Source organism: Gallus gallus, chromosome 1 (assembly GCF_016699485.2).
Source record: "Gallus gallus isolate bGalGal1 chromosome 1, bGalGal1.mat.broiler.GRCg7b, whole genome shotgun sequence".
Lineage (NCBI taxonomy): Eukaryota > Metazoa > Chordata > Aves > Galliformes > Phasianidae > Gallus > Gallus gallus.
Window position 1 is genome coordinate 16,009,287 of NC_052532.1, and position 23,959 is coordinate 16,033,245.

At 44.5% G+C, this 23,959-nt stretch overlaps 1 protein-coding gene across 1 annotated transcript in view; it reads right to left on the minus strand.

The window, feature by feature from the left end:
• The window catches only part of CELSR1 (cadherin EGF LAG seven-pass G-type receptor 1), a 160,228-nt gene that overhangs the window by 85,060 nt on the left and 51,209 nt on the right, over nt 1-23,959 (minus strand). Inside the window, exon 2 of the mRNA XM_046915547.1 lies at nt 9,730-10,368. Coding sequence (XP_046771503.1) covers nt 9,730-10,368 — 639 coding nt within the window. The remainder of the gene's footprint in view (nt 1-9,729; nt 10,369-23,959) is intronic.

Below are 23,959 nucleotides of genomic sequence, written 5' to 3' on the forward strand. Positions count from 1 at the left end.
GCTGCTATTTGCTTCTTTTCCTCATTTCCCCACTCTTTTTTTCCCCATCTGATTTGTTTTCAGTGAGAACAAGCCCATAAGGAAACTTATATTGGTAATGTAACACTGGAAGGGCAGTCTATTTTGACACTCAGCAACTGTTTGTTCTGCTGTATTAGGATGCATTTCTATGGCTTATACCCATCTTAAAACTTTGTCCTAAAAATTATGAGTAAAAAATTATGAGAAAAATCTATGTTACACACAGCTCAACTAAGATCAATGTTAAAAGCACAATTGTAAAATGTGCTCAGAGAGAAGTTTGCAACAGTTTAATACGCTGCTATCTAAAATAAGTCAATTAAACCTCACTGAATGTGCAAAGCTTCTCTCAGATCCATGTTCTTCACCACTTATGTTCACAGTTATGGTGGTGTGTGGGAATTTAGCTTCGTCAGTAAGCAGGGGCTTTACATGTGCCTGTAAAATTACAATATTAAATAGCTCCACTTTGTGTAATTACTTTCCCCCTCTCACTTTTTTTAGTTATACCTCTGAAGATAAGCAAACACATTATAAAGGTTTTCAAAAAGCCTGGGAGAATTACAATGCCCATTCAGGTGTGGTAACAGAAATTCCATCACTACAAAATCAGGAGTGCAAGTAAAAAGCAAGTAAGAACCTAAAAAGTGCTGAAAAGTGATGGAGCAAGATCATTCAGAAAGAAATACTATGCATTAGGTTAAATAAAAGAGAGTTTTCATGTACGCTAGAAGAAAAAATTCCAAATTTGTACTGGCCCATTATTAACTGGAAGGGCTAGAAATATCAGAGGTGCTCTGCTCAACCCATATCTCCTTTTTATTAAGAAAAACGAACTGATAAAGTCATACTTGTATGACATGCTCTTGCCAAGAGCAGGGAAAGAAAGGCCCGATGCCAGGGCCAAGTACTAGGCACCAATGAATCATAGAATCCTAGAATCATAGAATGACCTGGGTTGAAAAGGACCACAATGATCATCAAGTTTCAACCCCCCCCCCCACTAAGTGCAGGGTCACCAACCACCAGACCAGGCTGCCCAGAGCCACATCCAGCCTGGCCTTGAATGCCTCCAGGGATGGGGCATCCACAGCCTCCTTGGGCAACCTGTTCCAGTGCGTCACCACCCTCTGTGTGAAAAAATTCCTCCTAATATCTAACCTAAACCTCCCCTGTCTCAGTTTAAAACCATTCCCCCTTGTCCTATCACTATCCACCCTCACAAACAGCTGTTCCCCTTCCTATTCAGATGCTCCCTTCAAGTACTGGAAGGTCACAATGAGGTCTCCCCAGAGCCTTCTCTCCTCCAAGCTAAACAAGCCCAGTTTCCTCACCCTTTCCTCACAGGAGAGGTGCTCCAGCCCTCTGGTCATCTTAGTGGCCAGGTCAGCAGCCTACCACACTCATGGTACCGTGAGTGTGTAATTATAAGCTACCTTTCCTCAGATTATAATGAAACATACACCAGTGGTGCTAATAAGTAGGTGTGAAAATGTAACGGTGAGTGTGGAATCATCCTCAAACAGGTTATTCCCCACACTCTTCCGACACGGAATTTTAGCTATATAATACTTGAAATTGTCAACAATGGGAAAAGAAGTGTAACATCATGAGCAATAAACTCCGTAGGTAACTGGCAAGGGGAGCACATAAAGGAAGAGAAGGTCAGGCCAACTACCCAAGAGCCTCAAAAAAAGCAAAACAGTGTAAGAGAAAACCTAAACATTAAACTATAATCACTCAGCAGCATCTTCTAGAACCCAACAGCTTGGAAGGGCTAAACTTAAAATTATTTGGAGATGTATGGCTAAGGCAGCTTCTGCAAGCAGGGCTGAGTGGATCATTGGGATGTGCTGCTTTCCTGTATAAAGCATCCTTCATACACCCACTATAAAAACGCCTGCTAAGACCAGGAGCCTTATCAGATCATCATAAAAAAGAACAAACAATGCATTAAGTCCATAGCTAGGTTTCCAAATGACAGCAAAGGGCTTTGATCAAATGCAAGCATTTCCACGGGTGAGGAGGAGAAGCTGTGAGACTCCAGGAGAGACCCCAGTTGGGCCAAACCCTTCCCATGCTGCTGCTGGGACAGGGGCAAGGGAAGACTAGGCATGGCCACGGAACCTTGCAAGCCTCAAACAGCAGCTAGTTAAAACACATCAGGGTGAGATGATAAAACTTCTGGGCTTCAGGAGAAGGCACAGCAGATTGATATTAAGGCTTCAGGCCATTTACACAGTTTGAGAACTCCCAACAAATACACTGCAGTAATCCAATTAGAAAAGGCTTCTTGCATCCTGACAAGTGAGCATAGGTGGAAGATTAGTTGAAGGAAATATCTGTCAGAGAAAATCCATTGACAGAAGTGGGGACCTCTTCTGGGACTCCTGTGAATCTGACAGAAGGTCCAGACTTCCAGTGCTCATCTCCCACAACTCAGGAACACTGACAGAAACGCAGTAGACAGAAATGTGAAAAATTTTTGAAATTTCCATTTTTGACTCAATTATATAAAATTTTACCTTTGCTCTGTTTTTACTATTTCAGCTATCAGTAGTTAGGCATTACCTAGGACGTGGCCTCAGGCCTGCTGAGCACTTCTCACATGCAGCCCAGCCATACAGCCCCATCCCTGCGTGCCCCAACAGCATTACTGTAGAAACATGGAAGGACACATTCTAACATGCAGGGACACAAAAGAATCTCTGAGTTAAACACAGTGGGTGACTGTGTGGGAGTGTGTCAGGAAAGAAATCTTCCACAGGGAACTCGTCCAGGATTCCAGCCATCAGCACCAGGAGCTGTCTATGTTGCTCTGGATTTTGCCACAGATTGTTTATGCAACCTAGAAGATGCTGTGCTTCATTCCATCCCCTTGGTGAGGAGGGACAGTACCATTCTTTCTCCAAGGGGTGTCTTAGAGGCTTCCTCTGTCAGCAGTAGCTTTTGCAGAGCCCATAGCAATCCTTAGATGAAAAGAGTTTTGTACAGGTATGGCTTGTAATGAACTGAAGTCATAGTTTTTTGACATGTATACCCAACAGTAAGAATTCAGCCTGCTGATACATCTTAATCTGAATATCCCACATCAATACTTATTTTCAGGAAACCACGATGCAAAATGCACATCACACTAAAAAGAGATTCAGAAAAGTAACTACCACAATAGACTGCTGTGTTCTTCAAATGCAGCATGAGCTGTGTAATACCCAATGGAAGACTTATTATCCATGGTTAATTGCAAAGAATAGGTTGTGTAAGTTCCTCACATGTTTAGATATTAAGTCAGCTCATGAGACAACATCTGGGGTTCACTGCTCTTTGGCATGGGCAAATGCAATGGTCATATGGGGAAATTTCAAAGCACTGTAGTAAGATTTATGAGATGCCATGTCTCAGAGTACATAGCTGAGCTGTAAGGATCGTAAGAAGAGGACAAGATAGGCTTTTCCAGCTTTTGCACCAGTCCTGCTGTGAAAAATGTTTGGAGGAGTTAAGCTCTGCTTCTGGAGTATCCCCTGAACCACTTCCAGGCTCCTTGCCAAATGGCTGAGCACTGTGAGCTTGGGGTTTGGAAGGGATGAGGGACTAGGAGACAAGAGAAGCTGCTCCAAATCCAGGTGCTACCAGATGTAGGCGTACTGCGACTACATCAATTGAAATGCCTGCCTATTCAACAGAGGTAGAAGGGGGCGTTCCTTACACAGATTTCATGCAGATGAGACAGAGAAAGTTGAAAAAGTCACAGGAGAGTTATGGAGGGAACAAAACTAAAGAGTAATAATCCTAAGGAAGGATCCTGTCTGCATACATTCATTCATCATCAGGTGTGAAAAAGTCATCTCAGTTGCAGAACAGAAATAAAAGTAAAACTGTGTTGCAATTATAAAGACCCAGTCTCACTACAAACATGCAAACAAGAGGATGGCATAGCACTGCTGGAAACCAGGAAGGATTTATAGACCTAGGCTTTCCTACACTACTGCTATTCACAGACTGCGAGTAAAGGAAGCCAGGTATTCTCCCCTGAAGCATCCAGAAACAGTGAATGCTTTTAGAAGGCTGACAGCACTCTTCCTCTTTCCTGTATCCTAAGTCAGAAGAAAAATTCCACAGTACTTTTAACAAATGGGGAAAGATATAGCCTTTGAACTCTGAAAATGGCAGCAATCACCCAGTGCCCTAAAAGGTGTAATTGCATTTGAACTGTTGAAAGTTAATATACTGTTTTTAGAGAATTAGAACTTGCCATTGTTTTCAAATATTTACTATGCAAATGCACTTGGGAGACAGTGTCACAGCCTTGAAAAGCAGAACTAAGGGACGCTGTTTAGTTAGCACTAAGTTTAGTTCAGTAGCTTCACTTCACTGCCTTAATATTTGAATTAGGTATCACAGAGAGACAATGCATAAAGCTGTCCCACACTGTAGTCAAAGTCTCTACATTTAAAAGGGTGTTTGAGAAGAACAAAACTCACTACTTGCTGTTTTGTGCTCAAGACAAAGGTCACAGCTGTCTGACAGTGCCAGCGATGCCCCACAGCCCTGTGATGATAAGCTTTGTTCAGTTTTGCCATGGCAAAACCATGGCCTAAGAGTTAAAGATGTCTAAATGTCTCATATTAAGATATGCTGTACAAGATTCTGCTGTTACACACCTGTGGGTGCAGGGCTTTAGTGGAACTGCAGAAGTGTAACTGAGAATGGAATTTCAGACACTCTCACCCAAGATAAAATGCTCATTATGGTTAACCTGGCTGCCAGATTTCTGTACTTGAAAGCTGAAATTCTTCCAGATAAATCTCTCTGGCCTGAAAAATGAGAATCTAGTATCAGACCAAGCAGTGAAACTACTATCTAAAGGATGGATATAAGTTAAGATACCAAAGAAGCAGATCTTCACGTTTACTTTTACTGCTAGATGTTGTTTGAAAGAGACAAACACCGAGAGCTTACCAAACAACACGAATAGGGCATTTTGGTCCCACTCTGCAAAAACAGCTATACTTACATTCTCATGGCACACGGTGAGAATTCACAGCGGTGAAGTTAGATGGCAAGATTTCATATGTCAATATGCTATCACAGAAATAAATTAGGACTAAAGAAAGTATAAAAGTTCTCTAATTGCTGTATTTGATTACTAGAAGATTTATGACCACTTAAGATTTCTACCCTCTCTGAAGTGAAATCCAAGGAGAGATGCCGAGGATATGGGAAATTCTCTTACAATGTTTTTTTTCCCTTGAAATTGCTCCGTGCTACAGGAGAGGTAGGAAAGGAGGTTAAGGAGAACTGTGGGAACATTAAATCTCTTCGTTATCTCAGGATTTTTTTTTTTTTCCCTTTGAAGTGTTTTTCGTCTGTGAAAATTTGATTTTACTTTTTGGGAGTGAGACCACAGAGGAGAATGCTGGGGCTGATGCTGAGCAGAAGGACTGCTGAGCTGCCAGCACAGCAGCCATCCCAACCAACTGATAGGATATGTCCCATTGGAAGCACCAAGATGGGGCTGGATGTACAGCTCAGCAGGGAGCTGTCATTGCAAACATGCCACGTGTGTGAATCATATTTATACTCCATCCTTCAGAGGTTCACCCCTGAGCAGTGCAGACATTGCTCTGCCTAAGCAGAACTCACCTGTAGTGAGTTCAACTTCTTCTGCAGCACTCAGAGACACACAAAAACTGAACAGGCCTTCCCCAGTGTTTGAGCTCATTACATGTGTTTGTTTAGCTTAAATGATGTCCTTTAACCCTTTAGTCAGGCACACAGCTCCCTGCCATCAATAGCAGCATTGTTAGTGCACACTGTCCGCTTCTGTGCATGGGTCAGTACACAAATAACAGAACTTAAAGAGGTCACTATTCTGAAAAACACGACTAGAAATATATGTCGTTGTCCACTCACCTCCTTGCATCACAGGAAGTGAAGCTAATTTCAACTCACCAAAAACTAGCCAGTATTCAGGTTTCAGAAATACCTCGTGAGAGCTCAGCTTACCTTCGTGCAAGTAACAGAAGACTCCCGAAGACAGAGGAACTTTCATCGTGTATAAATGACTAACAATTACATCAAAACAAATGGAGGGCTTCAAAGCAGGGTGGAAAAATGGGGGGAAATTCCATCTGATTACGTTAGGACATAATTATCTGCTACAGGAAATAAATGCTGTATTTTTAACAGGTGACCAGTCAGATAGATTCAGTACAGGGTTATGACTGTGTAGTGATTTATCATCAACTTGCAGTGTATCTCACCAGAGAGATGACAGATCTTAGTATTTTCTTGTAATTATTTTTCTACATAGCTCTTAATTGGGAAATCGAAACATGAGAGTTCCCAGAGCAGGCTGCATTTCATCGACTGTTACCATTAATATTTCATCCTCTACAGTTATTCCAAAGATCCATAAGTACCTCACACTGATACGTTACTTCTCTGAGTTAATCCCATGGTAATACTTCTGCAGTGCCAGCATCACCCAGCCTTTGAACGTCTTTGTCCGTGCCATCAGCCAAACTCTATTCTGCTATTCCATTTACTGCATTATGAGAGTCAGTTCACATTGCTGATCTTGAATCAAACCTATGCTGTTTAAATATTAAACAGATATCAAATCTGCATTGTTGCAAACAAGGAATATTTAATATATAAGCAGAAAATGCAGTATTCTGATTACTAGATCATGATCTAGTATTTAAAGAAGGGATAAGAATTGTAGGTAAAATATCACAGTTCTTAAAGGAGACTGGGATAAGATACAACAACAGATCAAGTACTTTGTAAAATATTTTTGGCACTAGATTGCTTGTTGATAACACTTTTGACCTCTCATCGCTGGACTGAGAGATAACCAACTAATGACCACCTCTTGTGGCTTTCCATCAGCTCTGATGGAAAAGAGGCTGTCACAAACATTGAGCCTAAAGGCACTCGTGTTGCACAAACCAACCACAGAGCAGATCCTAGATTTTTGTTTCCAGCAATAAAGCAGATATTCAATATTTGTATCAATTTACAGGATAAGGGATTCCAGGGCCCTCTTGAACATGGATGGGTATGTTTTCCCCTGGCTGACCTGCCCATGAATGAAATCCAAATTGTCGTTTCAAACAATAAAGTGTTTCATTGAAGCATGGTTACTTCTGGGCCCTAAAGATGGCACGGCTGTAGGCAGAACTCACACCTTACCTTCTGATCCCTCCAACATCATAGAATCATAGAATCGCTAAGGTTGGAAAGGACCCACAGGATCATCCAGTCCAACCATTCACCCTTCACCAATGGTTCTCGCTAAGCCATGTCCCTCAACACAACGTCCAAACGCTCTTTGAACACCACCAGGCTCGGTGACTCCACCGCCTCTCTGGGCAGCCCATTCCAGTGCCTGGCAACATCCTGGCAGTAGGACAGTTATCTTTTAACTCAACAAACATGCACTGAAAATACAGTTAAAGTTAAAATCTTTTTTTGTGTTATATTTTGAATAATACAGTGTTTCTCTTCTAAATATGCACAGTGGCTGTTATGACTGCAGTATTAATTTTTAAATACATTCATGAATTATTAATATAAAATGTTCCTCTTTCCTTTTTAAGTATATTTAATCTTTCTATTCTGAAGATTTCCAGGAAAAGACCCTCAAAATTTGATACATTTGAACGTATGTCATTTCAAAACCTTCCAAGACATTCACTTGTGAATGAATTAAGTCTATTTATATGCACATCTTTGTGTAATGAAACTTGCTACTTCTCACCATTCCCATTAATATTATTATAATTTCGTTTAACATATTTATGTAATAATTGGTCATAACATCTATTTAGTGGTGTCCAATGTTTCATATATCATGCATCATCTCCATGCAAAGGGCTTTATAATGTATTTCGACGTGTAACACAAAAGAAGCCTTTTAAGAAAATCCCTCTTCAGTGAAGACCAGATACCCCAGCCATCACAACTGGATTCAAGGTTTCACTAGTCAAGCAAAAGGCCTGCCCGCTACCCAGGAAGGTATGGCTACTCTGAGTCCCTCTGATATCAGGGAGCATCTTCTCCGGTCCCTGTGCTGGGGACACTGCCCAGTTCCCATGCTGCTGCCATGGCCCTGCTCACTGATTGCTGGCTCCTTTCACCATTGCATTTTTAATGACAGCCCTGAGCCAACAGCCACGCAAACTGAAGGAAAACCCTTCTACCCAGAGGGCTGCATCCAGCTCAGTAGGCATTCACATCATGTAAATTATTTTATATGGAGGCTTAAATAATTTATGTTTTCAATTTTTCATAACTTCGGATGTGAGAGGCAGTTCTGGGAGCAGTCCTCTGCCATACCCCTCAGTTTTGGGGGTCACAACAGATGTAGCTGAGCCATCAGCACCAATTGCAGGCAGGCAGCATGTCACTGCAGAATGTGTACATGCCTGTGCAATTTCAAACACTAAAATAATCCCACTGACTTTACAGAAGCACCAGAAAACATTCAGCTAATGTTCTTCCGTAACACCTCAGAAATATTTGAGAAGCAGCACTTTGATCCTTAGTAGCTGTCAGGACCATGATGAGGCAAAGTATGTTCCTCAACAGGCCACTGGACACAAGCTGGGAAGAAGCATTTATCTGGATATTTACAAACTGGAGCTGACTCACAGCTTTTCCCACATATGTGCATTGCTGCAGTTTCTGGGCACCACGAGGTATCCCTTGTCCCTGGCCTGTCCTGGGGCTCAGTGACCTCACTGAGGCTGCAAGCTCCCTCCATGCCTTGGTGGGCACTGCTGGGGGGGCAGGAAGGAGTTGCCACGCGAAACCATGAAGCAGGCGGTGTGGCCAGCCTTGCTCCTTCCAGGTATTTAGGTTACATGCGTTTGTATAACTTGTTCTGAGTATAAATCTCAGTATCTAAAGAGGGGCTATAAGAAAGAAGGGGAGAGACTCTTGAGAAGGGTCTGTTGTGAGAGGACAAAGGGGAAATGGTTTCAAACTAAAAGAGAGGAGATTTAGATTGGATATAATATTGGATATATTGTGTGGCGACACACTGGAAGAGGTTGCCCAAGGAGGCTGTGGATGCCCCATCCCTGGAGGCATTCAAGGCCAGGCTGGATGTGGCTCTGGGCAGTCTGGTCTGGTGGTTGGCCACCCTGCACATAGCAGGGGGGTTGAAACTCGATGATCATTGTGGTCCTTTTCAACCCAGGCCACCCTATGATTGATTCTATGATTCTATGATAAGGAAGAAATTTTTTACAATAAGGGTGGTGAGGCACTGGCACAGGTTGTCCCGAGATGTGGTGGATGCCCCATCCCTGGTAACACTGCAGATCAGGATGAACAGGGCTCTGAGCAACCTGCTCTAGCTGTAGGCGCCCCTGTTCATTGCAGCGGAGTTGGACTACATGACCTTTAAAGATCCTTTCCAACTCAAACAGCTCTATGAAATTCGCACAGTGGGAATCATTTCAGCAGCTGCTGGTCCCCCTGCCCTGACCCGGAGTGCATGGTTCCTGTCACCGTGTGCACTTGGAGATGCACACTGTACCCAAAGTGACGTGTGACACAAGCCTTCCCTCTACAGAAAGCTGTCAGGAGTTTTTCTCCCTTTGACTAAGAATGTCAGCAATTTCAGATTGATACAGAGCCGGCCTGCTTGATGTTCTAACCTATAAATCACGGGTCAAAGATAAGATAAACACATACCAGTGTAGTCCTCGTAGCACTCGCAAGTGTAGCCCCCTTCTCGGCTGCGGCACAGCCCATTGCTGCCACACGGGTTGGAGTAGCACAGGTCGATCTCGGTCTCGCAGTAATCGCCGGTGAAGCCAGGTGGGCAGCGGCACCGCAGGCCATTGATGGGGTGGATGGGGCGGAAGAGGACAGTGTTGGAGCTGATGAATGGGGCCGAGCTGTCAAACTTGAGGACGGAGACGCACTTCATGTAGTTCTCGCAGGGCTCGCGCAAGCAGATGTTGTCGTCGAAAGGCAGCACCCTCTGTGTGGAGATCGTGGTCAGCAGCGTCCTATTGAGGTAGATCTGCTCCTGCAGGTCCTCGGAGGGGAAGAACTTGTTGCGAATGCCACCAGGGAGCAGAGCTGAGAAGGTCACATTCAGGATATTGGAGCTGACATCTGTGTCGTTTTGGATGTTGAAAACGAAGATGCCGTCCTTGGTGGTGGAGAGCACTGTCGCCACCCCCTCGACAAACAGGGAGAGGAGAGGAGAAAGGAACCTCTCCTGGGACATGTTCTCCAGCCGCACCGTGATGCTGTTGGTCAGCATGTCATCTGTGATGATGGTGACACGCAGGGTGCAAACAGCCGTAACGCTGTGGACGCCGTCTGAAGGGAAAAGAGAAATATAACAGACATCAGGGACCAGGTTTCAGTTCATGGACGAGGACGTTCCCGCAGTCCTCAAGAAATTGAACAGGCCTGTGAGGCAGTGGGGGCGCCAGGATGTGAGAGGGAAATGCACCCACGTTCTGCAGTGAATGCCAACGCTTTTACTGAGGAAAATAAAATGAAACTGCTTAAGGATGGCAACTCAGAGATCTCAAAGAGCTCAGCACATACTGAGAAAGTGCCAAGCAAAAAACAGCAAGAGCCAGCGAGCAAACAGACAGCTCGACAGCCATGGGATGGCCGGGAGGGCTCTCTCAGTAGCCACTTACAGGACCTTACACACAGATCACAGCTCGTCTATAAAGCAGTGCACGGGACCTGTTGATTTTCACAGCACAACACCAAAATTATCATCTCCAAGAGCTGCCTCGGGCTTAGGGAGCCAGAACTAGGCACACATGGGGAACTGTGACCAGAGCTTTAGATTAAAGTCATCTTAGAAAGTCTTCAAGTTTAAATATCTGAATTCACACCTTCTTCAGAAAACTTTATGAATATTAGAAAAAGTCAGTAATGAAAAGCAGCTTCTTAAAAACCCCTCTATTCTTCCTTCTTTTAAAGCATTTCTGACACTGCTGTGGATGTTTCACAACAAATCCCCAAATATACGCACAGCACTAATACCTGACACTGGACTGAGAGATGCCAGTGTGAAATCTCAGTACACTCCTAGGCTTACAGCAATTCCACAAAGCACTCTTTCATTACTAAACATGATTATTAATGGCAGAATTAATCCAAAGTCAATGTGAGCATGCAATTGGAAATTGCATCATCACCAAAATCAAACCCCTTAGGTTCAGTCTGGTTGCTAACATTAAGGATTCATTAAGAAAATACAGCTAGTATGATATAAAATCCGGCTAGTATTACAGCAGCACCTATAGACCCCTGAAGAAATCCAGACTGAGTTCTGATAGGAAATGTTCCTTCTCAAAGATCTCACAGTGTAAATAAATCACTAAAACTGGAGATGAGATTATGCCGTGAGGGATGAACCGCTTTGAATGGCCAACATTCAGCCTCACGAGGGTGTTAAGAATAGAATCCAGCTCTCCCAGGCCCAAGCTCGGCCCAAAGTATCCCTGAAGTAACAGTTTCACAAATGATATTGCATTTGTTTCACTCAAACCATAAGGTATGCATGGAAATGGATTTTGTATTAATACAAAACCACAGTAGAAACTGCATTTGAATCAATGTGAAACCACTGTGAGGTCAAAATTGCAATAGCACACATTGCTTTTGGGTCATAGTCCCACCGATTATCATCAGAACGTGTATATTTATGATCCATTATGGTCTCTTATAAATGGTGCTTCAAGAACAGAAAAATCAGAATGGCCCCTTTCTTGTCCACAGTCATCGCTGTACCTCAAGTGCTCTTTGTTTTAAAAACAAACTTATGATTGGTAGCTTTTTCCCAGTAATACAGTAGCAATATAGTAAATTATAACAGCATAATTAACCAAATGGCTTTTGACTCCATCCTCCCAATCACAGTGTCTGTAAAAGCTCAGCACACCTAGTTTGCTTTTCGGTTGTGTTTTTTTTTCACACTCAAGCAGCTTTTAGGCAAAACAGAAAAATCTTCTCTCCTGTGTGCTACTTTACTACCGCCCAGCTAAAAGCAAACAGTGAGAAGAGGTCATTAATTGGTGCGACCTTTCCGAGGTGCCCATCCCAGCAGTGCACGTGACAGCTTCTGCTTTCTCCCAAGTTTGCAGAAATGCTTCTCTCCTCTTTCTCAGACTTATTCTAGAAATACTTCAGCTTCCATGAAGTCCCAGAGGCACTGAATGCAATATTTACAAATTATCAGTAGCCCAAATCCTCATTTTGAACCTCCTCCACTGGCATGCTCTGTGGACTTCTGGATAATGACCAACGAGGGATGCATTTTATGCTCATAAGTAACAGAGTCAGAGTAGTTTACTTGCTTCTGACAACTGCACAGCTCGTTCCATTGAAAGAATAGAAGCAGAATACACTAATCACTTTTTTTTTTCTAAAGCAATTGACATTTGATTGTCTGTCCCACAGGGTGCCTCAACTGTTTTGCTGTTTGTTGCACAATACCCTACAGAAGTGCTCTCATACCAGCAACAAATGGGCATATTGGACAATGGGCCCTTTTTTGAAGAAAACACCATGATCTACAGCCCATGGTATGTATAGTAAGAAGACAAAATACACTCCACTGTCTGACAACACACTAGGGTCTACAAACTGTCATAATCAATATCAACTGTCACAATATACAAGAGCTTCCCAGCATTCACAACAGCTATTCTGACACAGTTAATAAATCACTGTGAGAAGCCCCATGTCAGATACCACACAGCCCTGTTGTTCTGAAGGCAGCACAAAAGAAAACTGGGCATGGACATACAGCTATGGATCTTGCAAAATTAAGTCGTGCTTTAAAAGTAAATTTGGCTTTGTCCAGCCCCGATGTAAAGCATTAAAATAAAAAGAGAGTAAAATAGAGCCAAGTATGTGTGCCATAGGCAACAAAAGACTGGCTCGGCTATACAGCCTGCTGGACAAGCAGCTCTTTCATATCCCCAGCGCGTCTGAGAGCAGAATCACTGGGTTTGATCATTCTTTTCATTGAGAAATTCATGGAAAGCCGAAACAATCTGAGGTTTTATGTGACCAAATTAGTATCCATTCTACTTTCAGCAGACAACATTCGCTTTGAGGGTCTGAAGCAACTGCAGTGAGGGAAGTGGAAACGTTGCCTTGTCTTTACTGGTAATTGAATTCCGTCCTAAAAACATGATAACGTGTGTGCTTTGGGGCTCTCAGGAATACTCCAAGTGAAGTTTCAAAAGTTTACTGCCAGAAATGGGAGAAAAACAGTATCAGTAATGCTTTAGGTCCTTTCACTGTCTGACAGGCCTACCATATGCAGCTACCCAATTACAAGCACAACCCATCTGTTACTCTGCTAGAAAGGCTCTAAGATAGTCAGGTTCTCCAAAGGTCTGATGATGCAGCTCTGAAAAGCCTGCATCATGTTTTGGCAGGTGCAAGATGGCTCCAGTCAGGGGTGTGGGACAGCCCTCCTTACAGGAGGAATGCTGTACCTCGCTCTGTGGAGCAGCTCTACAGGTCAGCGCGCGCGAGGCCTGGCTGTCACTGCTCCTCACAGCCACCATCGGCCTGGCTTCACACAGTGGGCCAAGGAGCTCTGCAAACATAGGCCATGCTGGTAGATGGGACACGTGGGCATCCTGCTACCAGCGGGCTGGGAGGCCTGCATGCGTCACCACAGGCTGAGCCCCTGAAAGGGTGGGTCAGCGACAGAGTCCTTCTAGGCCTCCTAAAACCCTGTGCCAGTGGCTTCTGTCATTCTGTCCTGGAGTTTCTCTTCTGTACACCAGGGTAATAGCACTCTATGTACATTGTGAAGTGCTGCATGCAGATATTGAAATGATGGGATACTGGGCTAATGAAGGCAACATGAATATCCTCAATAACTCACTAAATATTCTCTCAAAAGGTGCTGAAGACAACTTAATCAAAAACGAGGTGGAAAGATTAAAAAAATAATAATAAAAAAGACTACTAATGTCTCACTCTGGCGTGAACTGACAAACATCAGTGTTCTGGACACTGAGGTGACTGTACGGTAAGAACTCATTACAAACACAGCCCATGCACGCTGAATTTGCTGCCTGGCTATACTATTCTTTGCAGACTTTCAGAAATCTCCACAAGGTGGAAATCAAAGCAGGCTGACATATTTTGTGTCACTGCCATTGCTGAACATGCTCCTTAACTACAGAAGTACTAAGCTTTACTCTCCATTGAACTAGTGAGAAGATTTAATAGCAACCACATACACCGACACATAATCAAGAAAAGAGAAGACAGTAAGGCTGACAAAAGCACCATCCTCTCTAAAGCACACTAATAACTGAGAATTTATGAAATAGCTGTTGTTTCGTGATACCTTTACTTTACAACAAACCCAATCAAATCTGAGACTTTAATCTCAGCTTTCTATCTGCTGGCAGTCCATAAACCAAAGAATTTTATTATCTAGAAATGTAAACACAGCAATGTTTAACTGAAACGTGTATTTGGCAATGACAGCACATGGCCAGAAAGAATCTTTCTGTTTGTTTTTGGAAGTTGACAGAAATAAAACAATTAACACTTTTCTTGGCTTATTCCATGAAAAGGTCTTAGGGTTAATTATCAGAGCTGTATATTTTACATAAGTACTCCAGCATCAGGACATTCTTTCATAGATATTCCAACACAGATCTACCCTAATCCTGCTTAATACTGCATCTGGAAATAGCAGATGCCACAGCTTACAACATAGCCTTAGCCAGAACACAGAATAAGGACACTATAGGTTCAAATAACGCCTTGCTTTTCCCAGCTCCCAAGAAGCAGGCATACATATGGGTTGCAAACATCATTTGGTACGACGCCTTTTAACGATCAGACCTCCACTGCTCACTGCTTGCAGACATGTTTTACACATGGGAGCTAATGCACAGCAGGTTGCACTATGCAGAGCAGTCTGCAAGTTCAGAGGAGAGAAGAAACAGATGGGTGGCAATGGCTGCCAAAGGGCAAAGACATAGTGGCACTGAAATCTGCAAAAGACCTCAGGTTTTCTGTCTCTCTACTTAGGGAGTCCAGCACTAAGCCTTTAATTAATGATGAAGATGCCATAGTTTTAGTGTCCTCTCCACTGCTTAGGTGACATTAGCATGTAAACAGCACTGGCTCAGTGCATTGGGACAGCAGGGAATTATTTGGCTGCCGGAGCAGTGCTGGAACCCAAAACATGCTTCCTGCTGAGCAAACAGCAGTAAAAAACAGCAGACACCAATAAAAGTGACATAAGTAGTCCTGCACTAAATGCTGGTTTCCCTCACAAAGTCTGCAAGTCTTGCAATGCAGAGTCTTTGTCTTGCATGTGTATTTTCACACTGTGGAAACAGCTTTAAAATGAGTGAATAGTGTATTAAAATTGTCCCTTCCAAAACACTCTTTGGGCCCTACAAAGCTGTTCTATGATTAGGAATGGGAAGTCTATGAGCATCCATAAGACAAACTCTTTGAAATAATGTCTACTTTATGGAGAAGTTCCAGGGCTTATAGTACTGAGAAAACATCCTATCATTTCACAGACAGGCACTAATGGATTCTGTCAAGACTTCCCATCTTCCAGCTCTGGGATCAGAAATGCTGACAATGACCAATTCCTTCTTTATGACAAACTGGATGAAGTGACACAGGAACAATTTCCCTTGGTCACATGAAACTCACACTATGGCTTTTGTCCCTTTCTCCATGACAGACTGCTGGCATCACCTTTGCACATTTAAGACCACTGACAGCCAATGCAAGCTGTGGGCATTGGAAAGGATATACAAAAATAATCATTATTCACACATGCCAAATGTTTACATTAGAAACACTGCCCTGAAGAACGTGGAAGGCCAAGATCCGCTCCAAAGCCCATTACATCAACGGGAAGACTTCCACTGACTTCAACAGGCTTTGCTCTTGGCTAAAACTGGGCCTGCAGCCTAATTCCCTATGTGAGTCTCTGCCAGGACTTGGCATGAAACGGCAACCCCAACGTGAGCCATCACAGTCCAGGTAGGTTTGTGAAGCCCAGCCCAGAGCCCTGTGCTACTATGACTGCAGCTATGAGTGGGTGCTGTCTGCTTCAAGAGGAGCACAGCACCTGGAATACCATGTTAGACAGCAAACATGGGTATTCACACAGGTTTTTATGTATGGGTTTATGTTTTTTTCCTATCTGTTTGGTTCTGAATTTTCATGTGTAGCTACTTTAGCACATACAACCAGAACAGAAATATAAGCTGTATGAAGGTAGCTTATTTCTTCTGTGCAAAGAAGCAAACAAGTTCAGTGGCAACGAATGTGCTTCCCAGCTGTCCTGGTACCGTGTTCACAGCTACCTATCAACACCTGCTCATGTTAAGTGTTCAAACTGTGAGCCAATATACTTAAGCTGATATAACACTTCGGAAAGAAAAGAGTGTGGATGAAGTCCCAGCCCTAACACAGCCACCTTGACCACCATGGCTTACCAGTGGCAGGGTACCAGGGGTAACCTCGTATCTCCTGGGCTTCAGCGCAGGTTGCAGCAATGCCTGGCCATTGCAGTAGAGTTCCCTTAGCCCAAACAGGGGCACAAACCTGCACAGGAGCTTTCAGAACTGCGGTAACAATGACAATGTATTACTAATCTACACAGTGAGCTGGCCTGCAGCCATATCACCGTAAGGCCTTTCACGGAAGATAATATTTTAGAAGCTATCTTTCCCCCTGTGTGCTTTTACTCTGTTTTGTTACACATGCTGTGAGGTTCCTACAGCAGACTGAAACATGTAAAGGGGATGAAGTGGCACAAGAGAGGTCCCAAAAATGCCCGTTCTGCCTTGTGGGGAACACTGCAGTCAGGTTGGAGATGCTGGCAGATATTTCGAAACCTGACGCTTAACACCAAGCCTTTACAGATTTATTTTTGCTTTTTCATGCTTGTTTTTGCAAGATGAGCCATCTCTTCATTCTGACAGAAGCGAGACCTGTGACACCTGGGGGTGGTGGGCAGAGGGACCCAAGGTGACCATCAATCACTGCGTGGTCCCCTTTGCAGCAGTACCAGCAGTGCACGCTGAGTCAGACAGCTGAATGAGGTAAGCTGTGGGAGGGGAGACTGAAGAAAGCAGCTGCAAGTTCCTCGTGTGCTTATGTGAAAAAAAAAGAAAAAACCCCAGTAATTTTGGCATCATTATCCTATACACTTCAGGCTTACTTACTTTGTACACGATATTGAAAATATATATATATGTATTTCAGTTTGCAGCTTGAACAACCGTGTGGGGGATTAAGAACAGATTGATGCCAACTGGATTGCTCAACGCTATACAAATTGCCATTAACTTTTCTGAAACCAGCACCTTCAAGCTGAGAATTCTGAAATGCTAATTGGGCCGCCAAGAGTAGTCTGGGGGAATGTTTCCGGAGGGTGGGAAGTAAGGCACGTTGGGTCTGCTGGCAGCAACAAGCACTGCTGAGTTCTGGCTGCAGCGAGGCTCCGACTACGCCTGGCTCTCCTGAGCACCCTCCTGCATCGCTCCTTGGGCCTCACACCCCCGGCTCCTGCCTGGGCTCTGCACACCAGGACCCACCGCTGTCCACAGCCCCTGGAGGGGACAGCCCAGGAGCCCAACCCAATGCCGCTCCCCCTCTGATGAGGCCTCTTAACTGCAGCTGGAGAGGCTGGTTCCCATGTCATGCTAATGCCCACAGAGACTGCCCCTATTACGGCACTCATCAGACCTGTTAGGATGAAAAACTCCACATGAGATGGCTGCAGCAGATAGGGACACGGAGCGACTTGCTGGGGGCTCCACCACCCCACACAGAGCTTGATCTCACTTCATACATAACCAAAACCACTGCCTAATGACTGTGATAATTTCTGAGCCTCTCTGAACTTTAAAGAGTGATGGTTTTAATATCATTAGCATTTTCATTCTAATTAAATGCATAGCAAAATGTCCATAGCTAAGAGGCAAGTGCTGGTTTCCCAGCCCACGGCCCGGTCCCACGCCTCGCAGCTCACCACAGCGCTGGCCATGGTGACCATTCCCTGTCCTCAGGCACACCCAGGGCTCACACAGCTATCTTAAAGAACCACGACAGCACCCCACAAACAGTAAACTGCACTCACGGGACCACGGGCTGTTAATCTCTACTCAGGGCGACCTTTTGGGGAGATGATGCACCTCGTACAGAGGGACATGAGACCAGAGTACTTACCCTGGGATGTGGTTTTACATCACCAATGCCACTTCAAAGAGGAAGTGCCCATTCACGTGCTGCCCGCAGAGACACGGATGACTCCACACAAGAGGTTCACTTCTCTCAAACTCCTGCAAACGTTTTCTGTCTGACTACAGCAGGAACTTCCCCAGGGCTCAGCTCAAATCTCTCTCAGTTTAAAGCAGGAACAGATTACAGCTATTCTGAGGATGGCAAGAGTTGGGGTGGGGACCCAGGGGGTTCCAAAACAGGGGCAGCTTCTCTGCCTCAGTGCTTGCACGTGAACTGTGTGCCAGTGGCCTCAAAGGGATCATTTCACACAGTGTCAGCAGCACATAATTCATCACATTTGCTTTTCTAAATGTTTCTCTATATTCCCACATATCATTTGCCTTGAGATTCTCTCTGCTCTGCTCCTACAAGCTCTGCTGCGGCTCACAATGAAAGCAGAGGCATGCTTCAAGCTGGATTGAGTTCAGGTTTACTATCTTGACTCAAAAACAAAGGAGGGAACTATCACAAAAGGTGATGGTCCCTTTTTCCTGATGTCATTTCTGTTTACAGCTCAGCTTTCCAGACAGTTGTGTATCAGCTCTAAGTGTCATCGACAGGAGTCAGCTACTCCCCTGGCCCCATGAGATCTGGACACTTCTCCCAAGGAAGGACCCAGACAAGAGTCACCCTCTCACCCCCACCCCATGCTGCTTCAGTTTATGCCAAAACCCTAAACCCTGGTGGGATGCCTGACTTGGGCATGGATGTAACACGTGTGACTTATGGGAAAGGTTTCATAGCCTTTATCACTCCTTCTTGTCTCTCTCCCAAGAACAATTAATGTTTAAGAGTTTTCTTATGATCAACAGATCAAAATCAGGAATAGTGATGGAGAGCAGCACATGCAAGTGAGACAAACAGACAAATAAATAGGAACGCAAAGGTAAAACAGGCAAAGAACACCTCCACCAAACTTCTATTCTGGGCAAGACACACCAGGCATGGGCAATACGTATAGAAAAATATGCCATGTATTTTGTTCTGATTCTGTGTTTATAGACAGCCCACACTATTTAAAAAAAACAAACCATGATGCAAAACCAATAAATAACTGTGATTAGTGAACCAGCTACGTGGCACTGGCCGCTGGCAATGAGGTCACCATGGTTTTGGTCGCACAGTCAACTGAGGAGTTATTCTTGGCTGCCTGCCATTACAACTAGAATGCCGGACACTAATCAGAAAGGACAAAGCACTTGTTTCCTGTTCCTGCAGTCTTGAACCTGGAGTTGGTGTTTTTCTCCTATTGTTGCTCTCCAAAACTTTCACAAAGAGAAAAGCAGCCCCACAGACAAAACCAGAAGGCTGCCAGAGCTTGGCTCCTATTGCCTTGCGTCATCTCAGGGAGACGGTGCAGAGAAACGGCACGTCAAGTTGTGGCACATTCAGGTGGGTAACATCAGTGACTGAGCCACTGCTGGGGAGCAGAAACTGCACTGATCTTTGGAAATGATACAGCAATCTCAAATGCCTATCTAATTATTCTTATTCAGCAGAGCTGTAGAAATGGATTTATAACCATATGATTCACTTGAAGAATCAGATAAAATTTTCTGCCAGACGTTTTGTAAGACAGGGATCTTGAGTGATGCATATTTTGCATTCTAGGGCTAACACATAAGTGACCCACCAATTTCTATGCAAAAAAGACTATCTTCAGAAGCCGCCTGGATGTAGCCCTGGGCACTCTGTTCTGGATGGATGCAGAGGTCCCTGCCAACCTCAGGTAGCCTGTGATTCAGCTCTGTCAGGCTGCAGATGACCCCAACAAGCACTGTTCGGTGAGCACAGGATGTTTAATAGGCAAACAAAAGCTCACCATGTCAGTGGTGCACCCAACTGGTGCATGTCCCCACTGAGCCTGTCATCCCATCAGCGCTGGGTGAATCCTGGTGCCACAGGCATCACCCGCAGCACAAAATTTTACACACATCCAGGGAGAACTGGACATGAGATTACCCCGGTGCTGCCATGGAAGAGGCCCTTTTTGACTCCTATGGAATAAACTACTCATGGGAAAAAGAACATTGAGTTTTCTCAGGGTTGTCATTTCCACAAAGTCTAACGATCATCCCTTCATTACACTAGCGCTAAAGTGCTCTCGTTATCTTCTACAGGAATTCTTTTTTATTAATACACTAGCTACATTTTATGAAAATCATGAAGCATCAAGCCCACACGAGATATTGCCAACATGTAGCACCAGTAAAGTTGAGCCTTAAAACAGAAATCATTCAGGGAAACATGAAAACGCTCATTCAACGAAACCTTACCAACACTGCCTCATTGACATCAACAGATCCCAAGCATTAGGGAATGTCACGCACACAGCTTCCTCCTGAGCTCCCCATCCACCCCTTGATAGGGCTCCGGGACAGCCCAGGATCCCCACATTGGGGCAGAGCAGCAAGATTTTCCGAGTGTTACCGGGATCATATCTGCTTTCTATCTACATACTAAACCTCTGTGTCAGTCACTTGTGTGCACCCAACATGGGATAAATATCCCTGAGTGTGTGTAAATACTAAAAAAGGAAAACGAAGAGGATATCAGCACTCCAGAAGTGACTTGACTGCTTACACGATGGCATCAATCCACTATGTAGTACTTGGAAGAAAAGGGCATTTTAGGTATTTTCTAACACACCGAATTGGTCAAAATAAGCCTGCTGACATCTGAAGTGGGTACCTAAGATGGACAAACCCTACCCATGGTGGTCTGCAGCTGCATTTGCTGCTTGAAGCATCTTGAATGTCTCACAGGTGGATGCTTGGGAAAGGGAAGCACAGATTTAATGTTCACATGGAAAAAGGAAATACTTTTCTCTGGACATGACAGCTGGTGATGGGGAGAAAGGCAAAGCAGCTGCACCACAGGCCAGAGTAGATTTATGATGCTTCTCTATGAGCGTAAGAGCAGCACAGGCAGCAGTGGCACAGCATGGGGCAGCGTTACTGAAAAGGACAGCAAAATTCCCATAAATAAGTGTCAGGAAGGGAGAGGGCTTTGGCATGCTCAGGTCAGAGGCAGCACAGGTGACGCCCAGCTCTGACTCATCAATTCAATTCATCACGTGGATGTCACCCCTGTGCCAGACAGAGCAAGATGTACGCAGAGGTGTCCCGACAGCTGGCTGCAAGGTCTGCAGGAACTGTCTGGTGGAGAAAAAGCTTTTCTACCAGAAATCTGGCAATACTGCACCATGAAAACCAAATAAATTAACAGAAACACAGCCATTTCCATGAGTTTTTCATTGGGAATTATTTTGGTGATCCCTACCGCTCCCTTGTATATATCTTTTGGTGTCTACCTCTAATTCAAATCCTGTGCTGGTAAGGATGACCACATGCAACCCTTGCTCCTAATCTCCAGCCTTCCCCATCACGTTGACTTCTGTGACTGCTAACAAGAGGCCGAGAGGCCCCTTCCGTGATGATCCTCCAGACTCACGCTAGAGAAGCCAACTTTTGCTGCTTCTCTTTCTCCCTTTCTGCCATCCCGGCCAAAACGAACAGCTGCATTGCCCCAACAAGATGGTGGGAGGAGAAGCGAGATGCTACGTGCAGGACAGTTATGCAGGTACACTGCACTTGGCAGTGAAGGGGAAGCAAACTTCAGCAACATGTTCTGAGTGAGTGGGAAAGCCCACGTAATGAGGGTGTGTTTAGCCAGACTGTAGCCTTGATGACCTCTAACTTACTTTAACTTCATTATAGTTATATTTAAAAACATTGCAAGGGCTTCCCCAGTTGAACATATCTTCAATTTCTATTCCATACAAAACAGTAATACTTTCTAATTAAGAATGGACATTTACATAATTAAATTTCTTTAATTTCAAAAGATTTTCAAGCTTGACGTAATATATTCTAGCCCAGGAAACATTACTGACTTGTCTCAGTCTCTTTCTCAGAGGCCTGTTTGCCCAAGAAGACATTTCATAGCCTCTCCTTATTCAAATCCAGCTCCGTGTTCCTGCTCCACGACTGCTGCTGGCTCTGTGCTTCCCAGTTAAACCCTCCTGCAGCCGTCTCTGAGCCAGGCTCCTATGGGCAGGAAGCTGTGCTGCGACACCTGGCTCCCACGCTGGGCACGTACCCTTGGAAGAAGCTCCAGCCCTGCAGAATGACCTCTCCTGGCTCTGTTGGCTGATGACAACTCCTGCACTGTTATTCCTACGGCTGTAACCTGAGGCTTCAGAAAAGGCTGTAACAGGTGGTTGAGTCCAAGTCACTGCCCAAAAAGAGGAAGCACTTTACTACTACCTGCCTACTACATCAAACCACTTTTTTCCTTACATCCACACTTACATCTAATTTATTTATTTATTGGTGCAGGTCCAAGGCCAACTGGTAGGACAGTGCCATTTTTTAAGAGATAATGTCGTGTAGCATCTGCTGAAATACACTGCCTGGATGTACAGAATACTTTGGAAGCAGTGGAACCACAGGGGCTTTGTAGCTCTCTGAGTGCATTGCGTGCCTCTGTTCCAAAGTGTTTCAATTTCCCAGTTTAGTAACGATATTTCCATAACAACTATAAAAGCACTGATGGAGGAGGTGTCGATGAGACTGGCGTGCCCAAACTTCGCTTCCCACAAAGTGACTGCCCTGACCAGTAACCCCCTGGTTTACTGCAGGTACTTGATGTGCCCGCATGTACCACAAGCCAGAATCCATCCAAATCACTTTAAAAAGACTGAACTGCTAGGGATATTAAGACCTGAGAACCCACCTCTTAATACGCCATTGCTCTAATTTCTCTTCTTAAAGAATTTGCACCAGTAATCAGAGGTGATCGCTGAGCTCCGTCCTGCACCTCTAATTAAAGTCTGTCTCTGAAAGCCCTGTCTAGAGGCTAATCCCTCTCTACTCAGCTGCTAGGTTTTCAAAGCAGGGTAAGGAGACAGATGTACGTTTTGGGACATGAACGGGGCGCTGTCTGGTGGCCCAAGCTGTGACAAAATATCTACTAATGCTGAAGCCAGCTAATTCACATGCAAATAGTCAGCAGTCAGCAAAGAAGTGGAGCAGAGATGCACAACCAGGGGAAAAACAATGAAAAGAGATGAGAAAATTAATCATTTAATGTCAGCTGTGCATTATGTGTGTTCCATGCTACTGGTCTGGACCCAGATCCATTCTGATCCTTGTCTGGAGTAGATGCAGGGAGACTTGAAGAGCTCTCAGAGAAGAAAACCGGTCCTGCAGGAAGCCCTCCCTACAGCAGCTCACAGGATGTAGGAAAGAAAGGAGAACTGGCACAACAACAAAAGCAAATGTAGTCCACCAACAGATGTGCAGTGCCTTATATGATCCTCATGAGGTAGTGTCTGTGCTGGAGCGCTCAGGCCCCACTGTAGGCATGGTGCAGTGTGATTTCTGCACCATCACAGAATCGCCACTGCAGGATGATGTTCCCTCTCCAGCCTCAACTTGCAATGCATTGTCACTTACCCTCTGCTTTGCTAACATGGTGGGGCTCAGCCTTCCAACATGAGATTTCCACTGTGCACTTAGCCTCCTCTCCTTTATCTACACCTTTTGCCACCTCTCCAAGGAAAAAAAGCCATAGAATCATAGAAACATGAGAAGTTGGAAAAGACCACTAAGATCATCTATTCACCCACAGCACATCACTA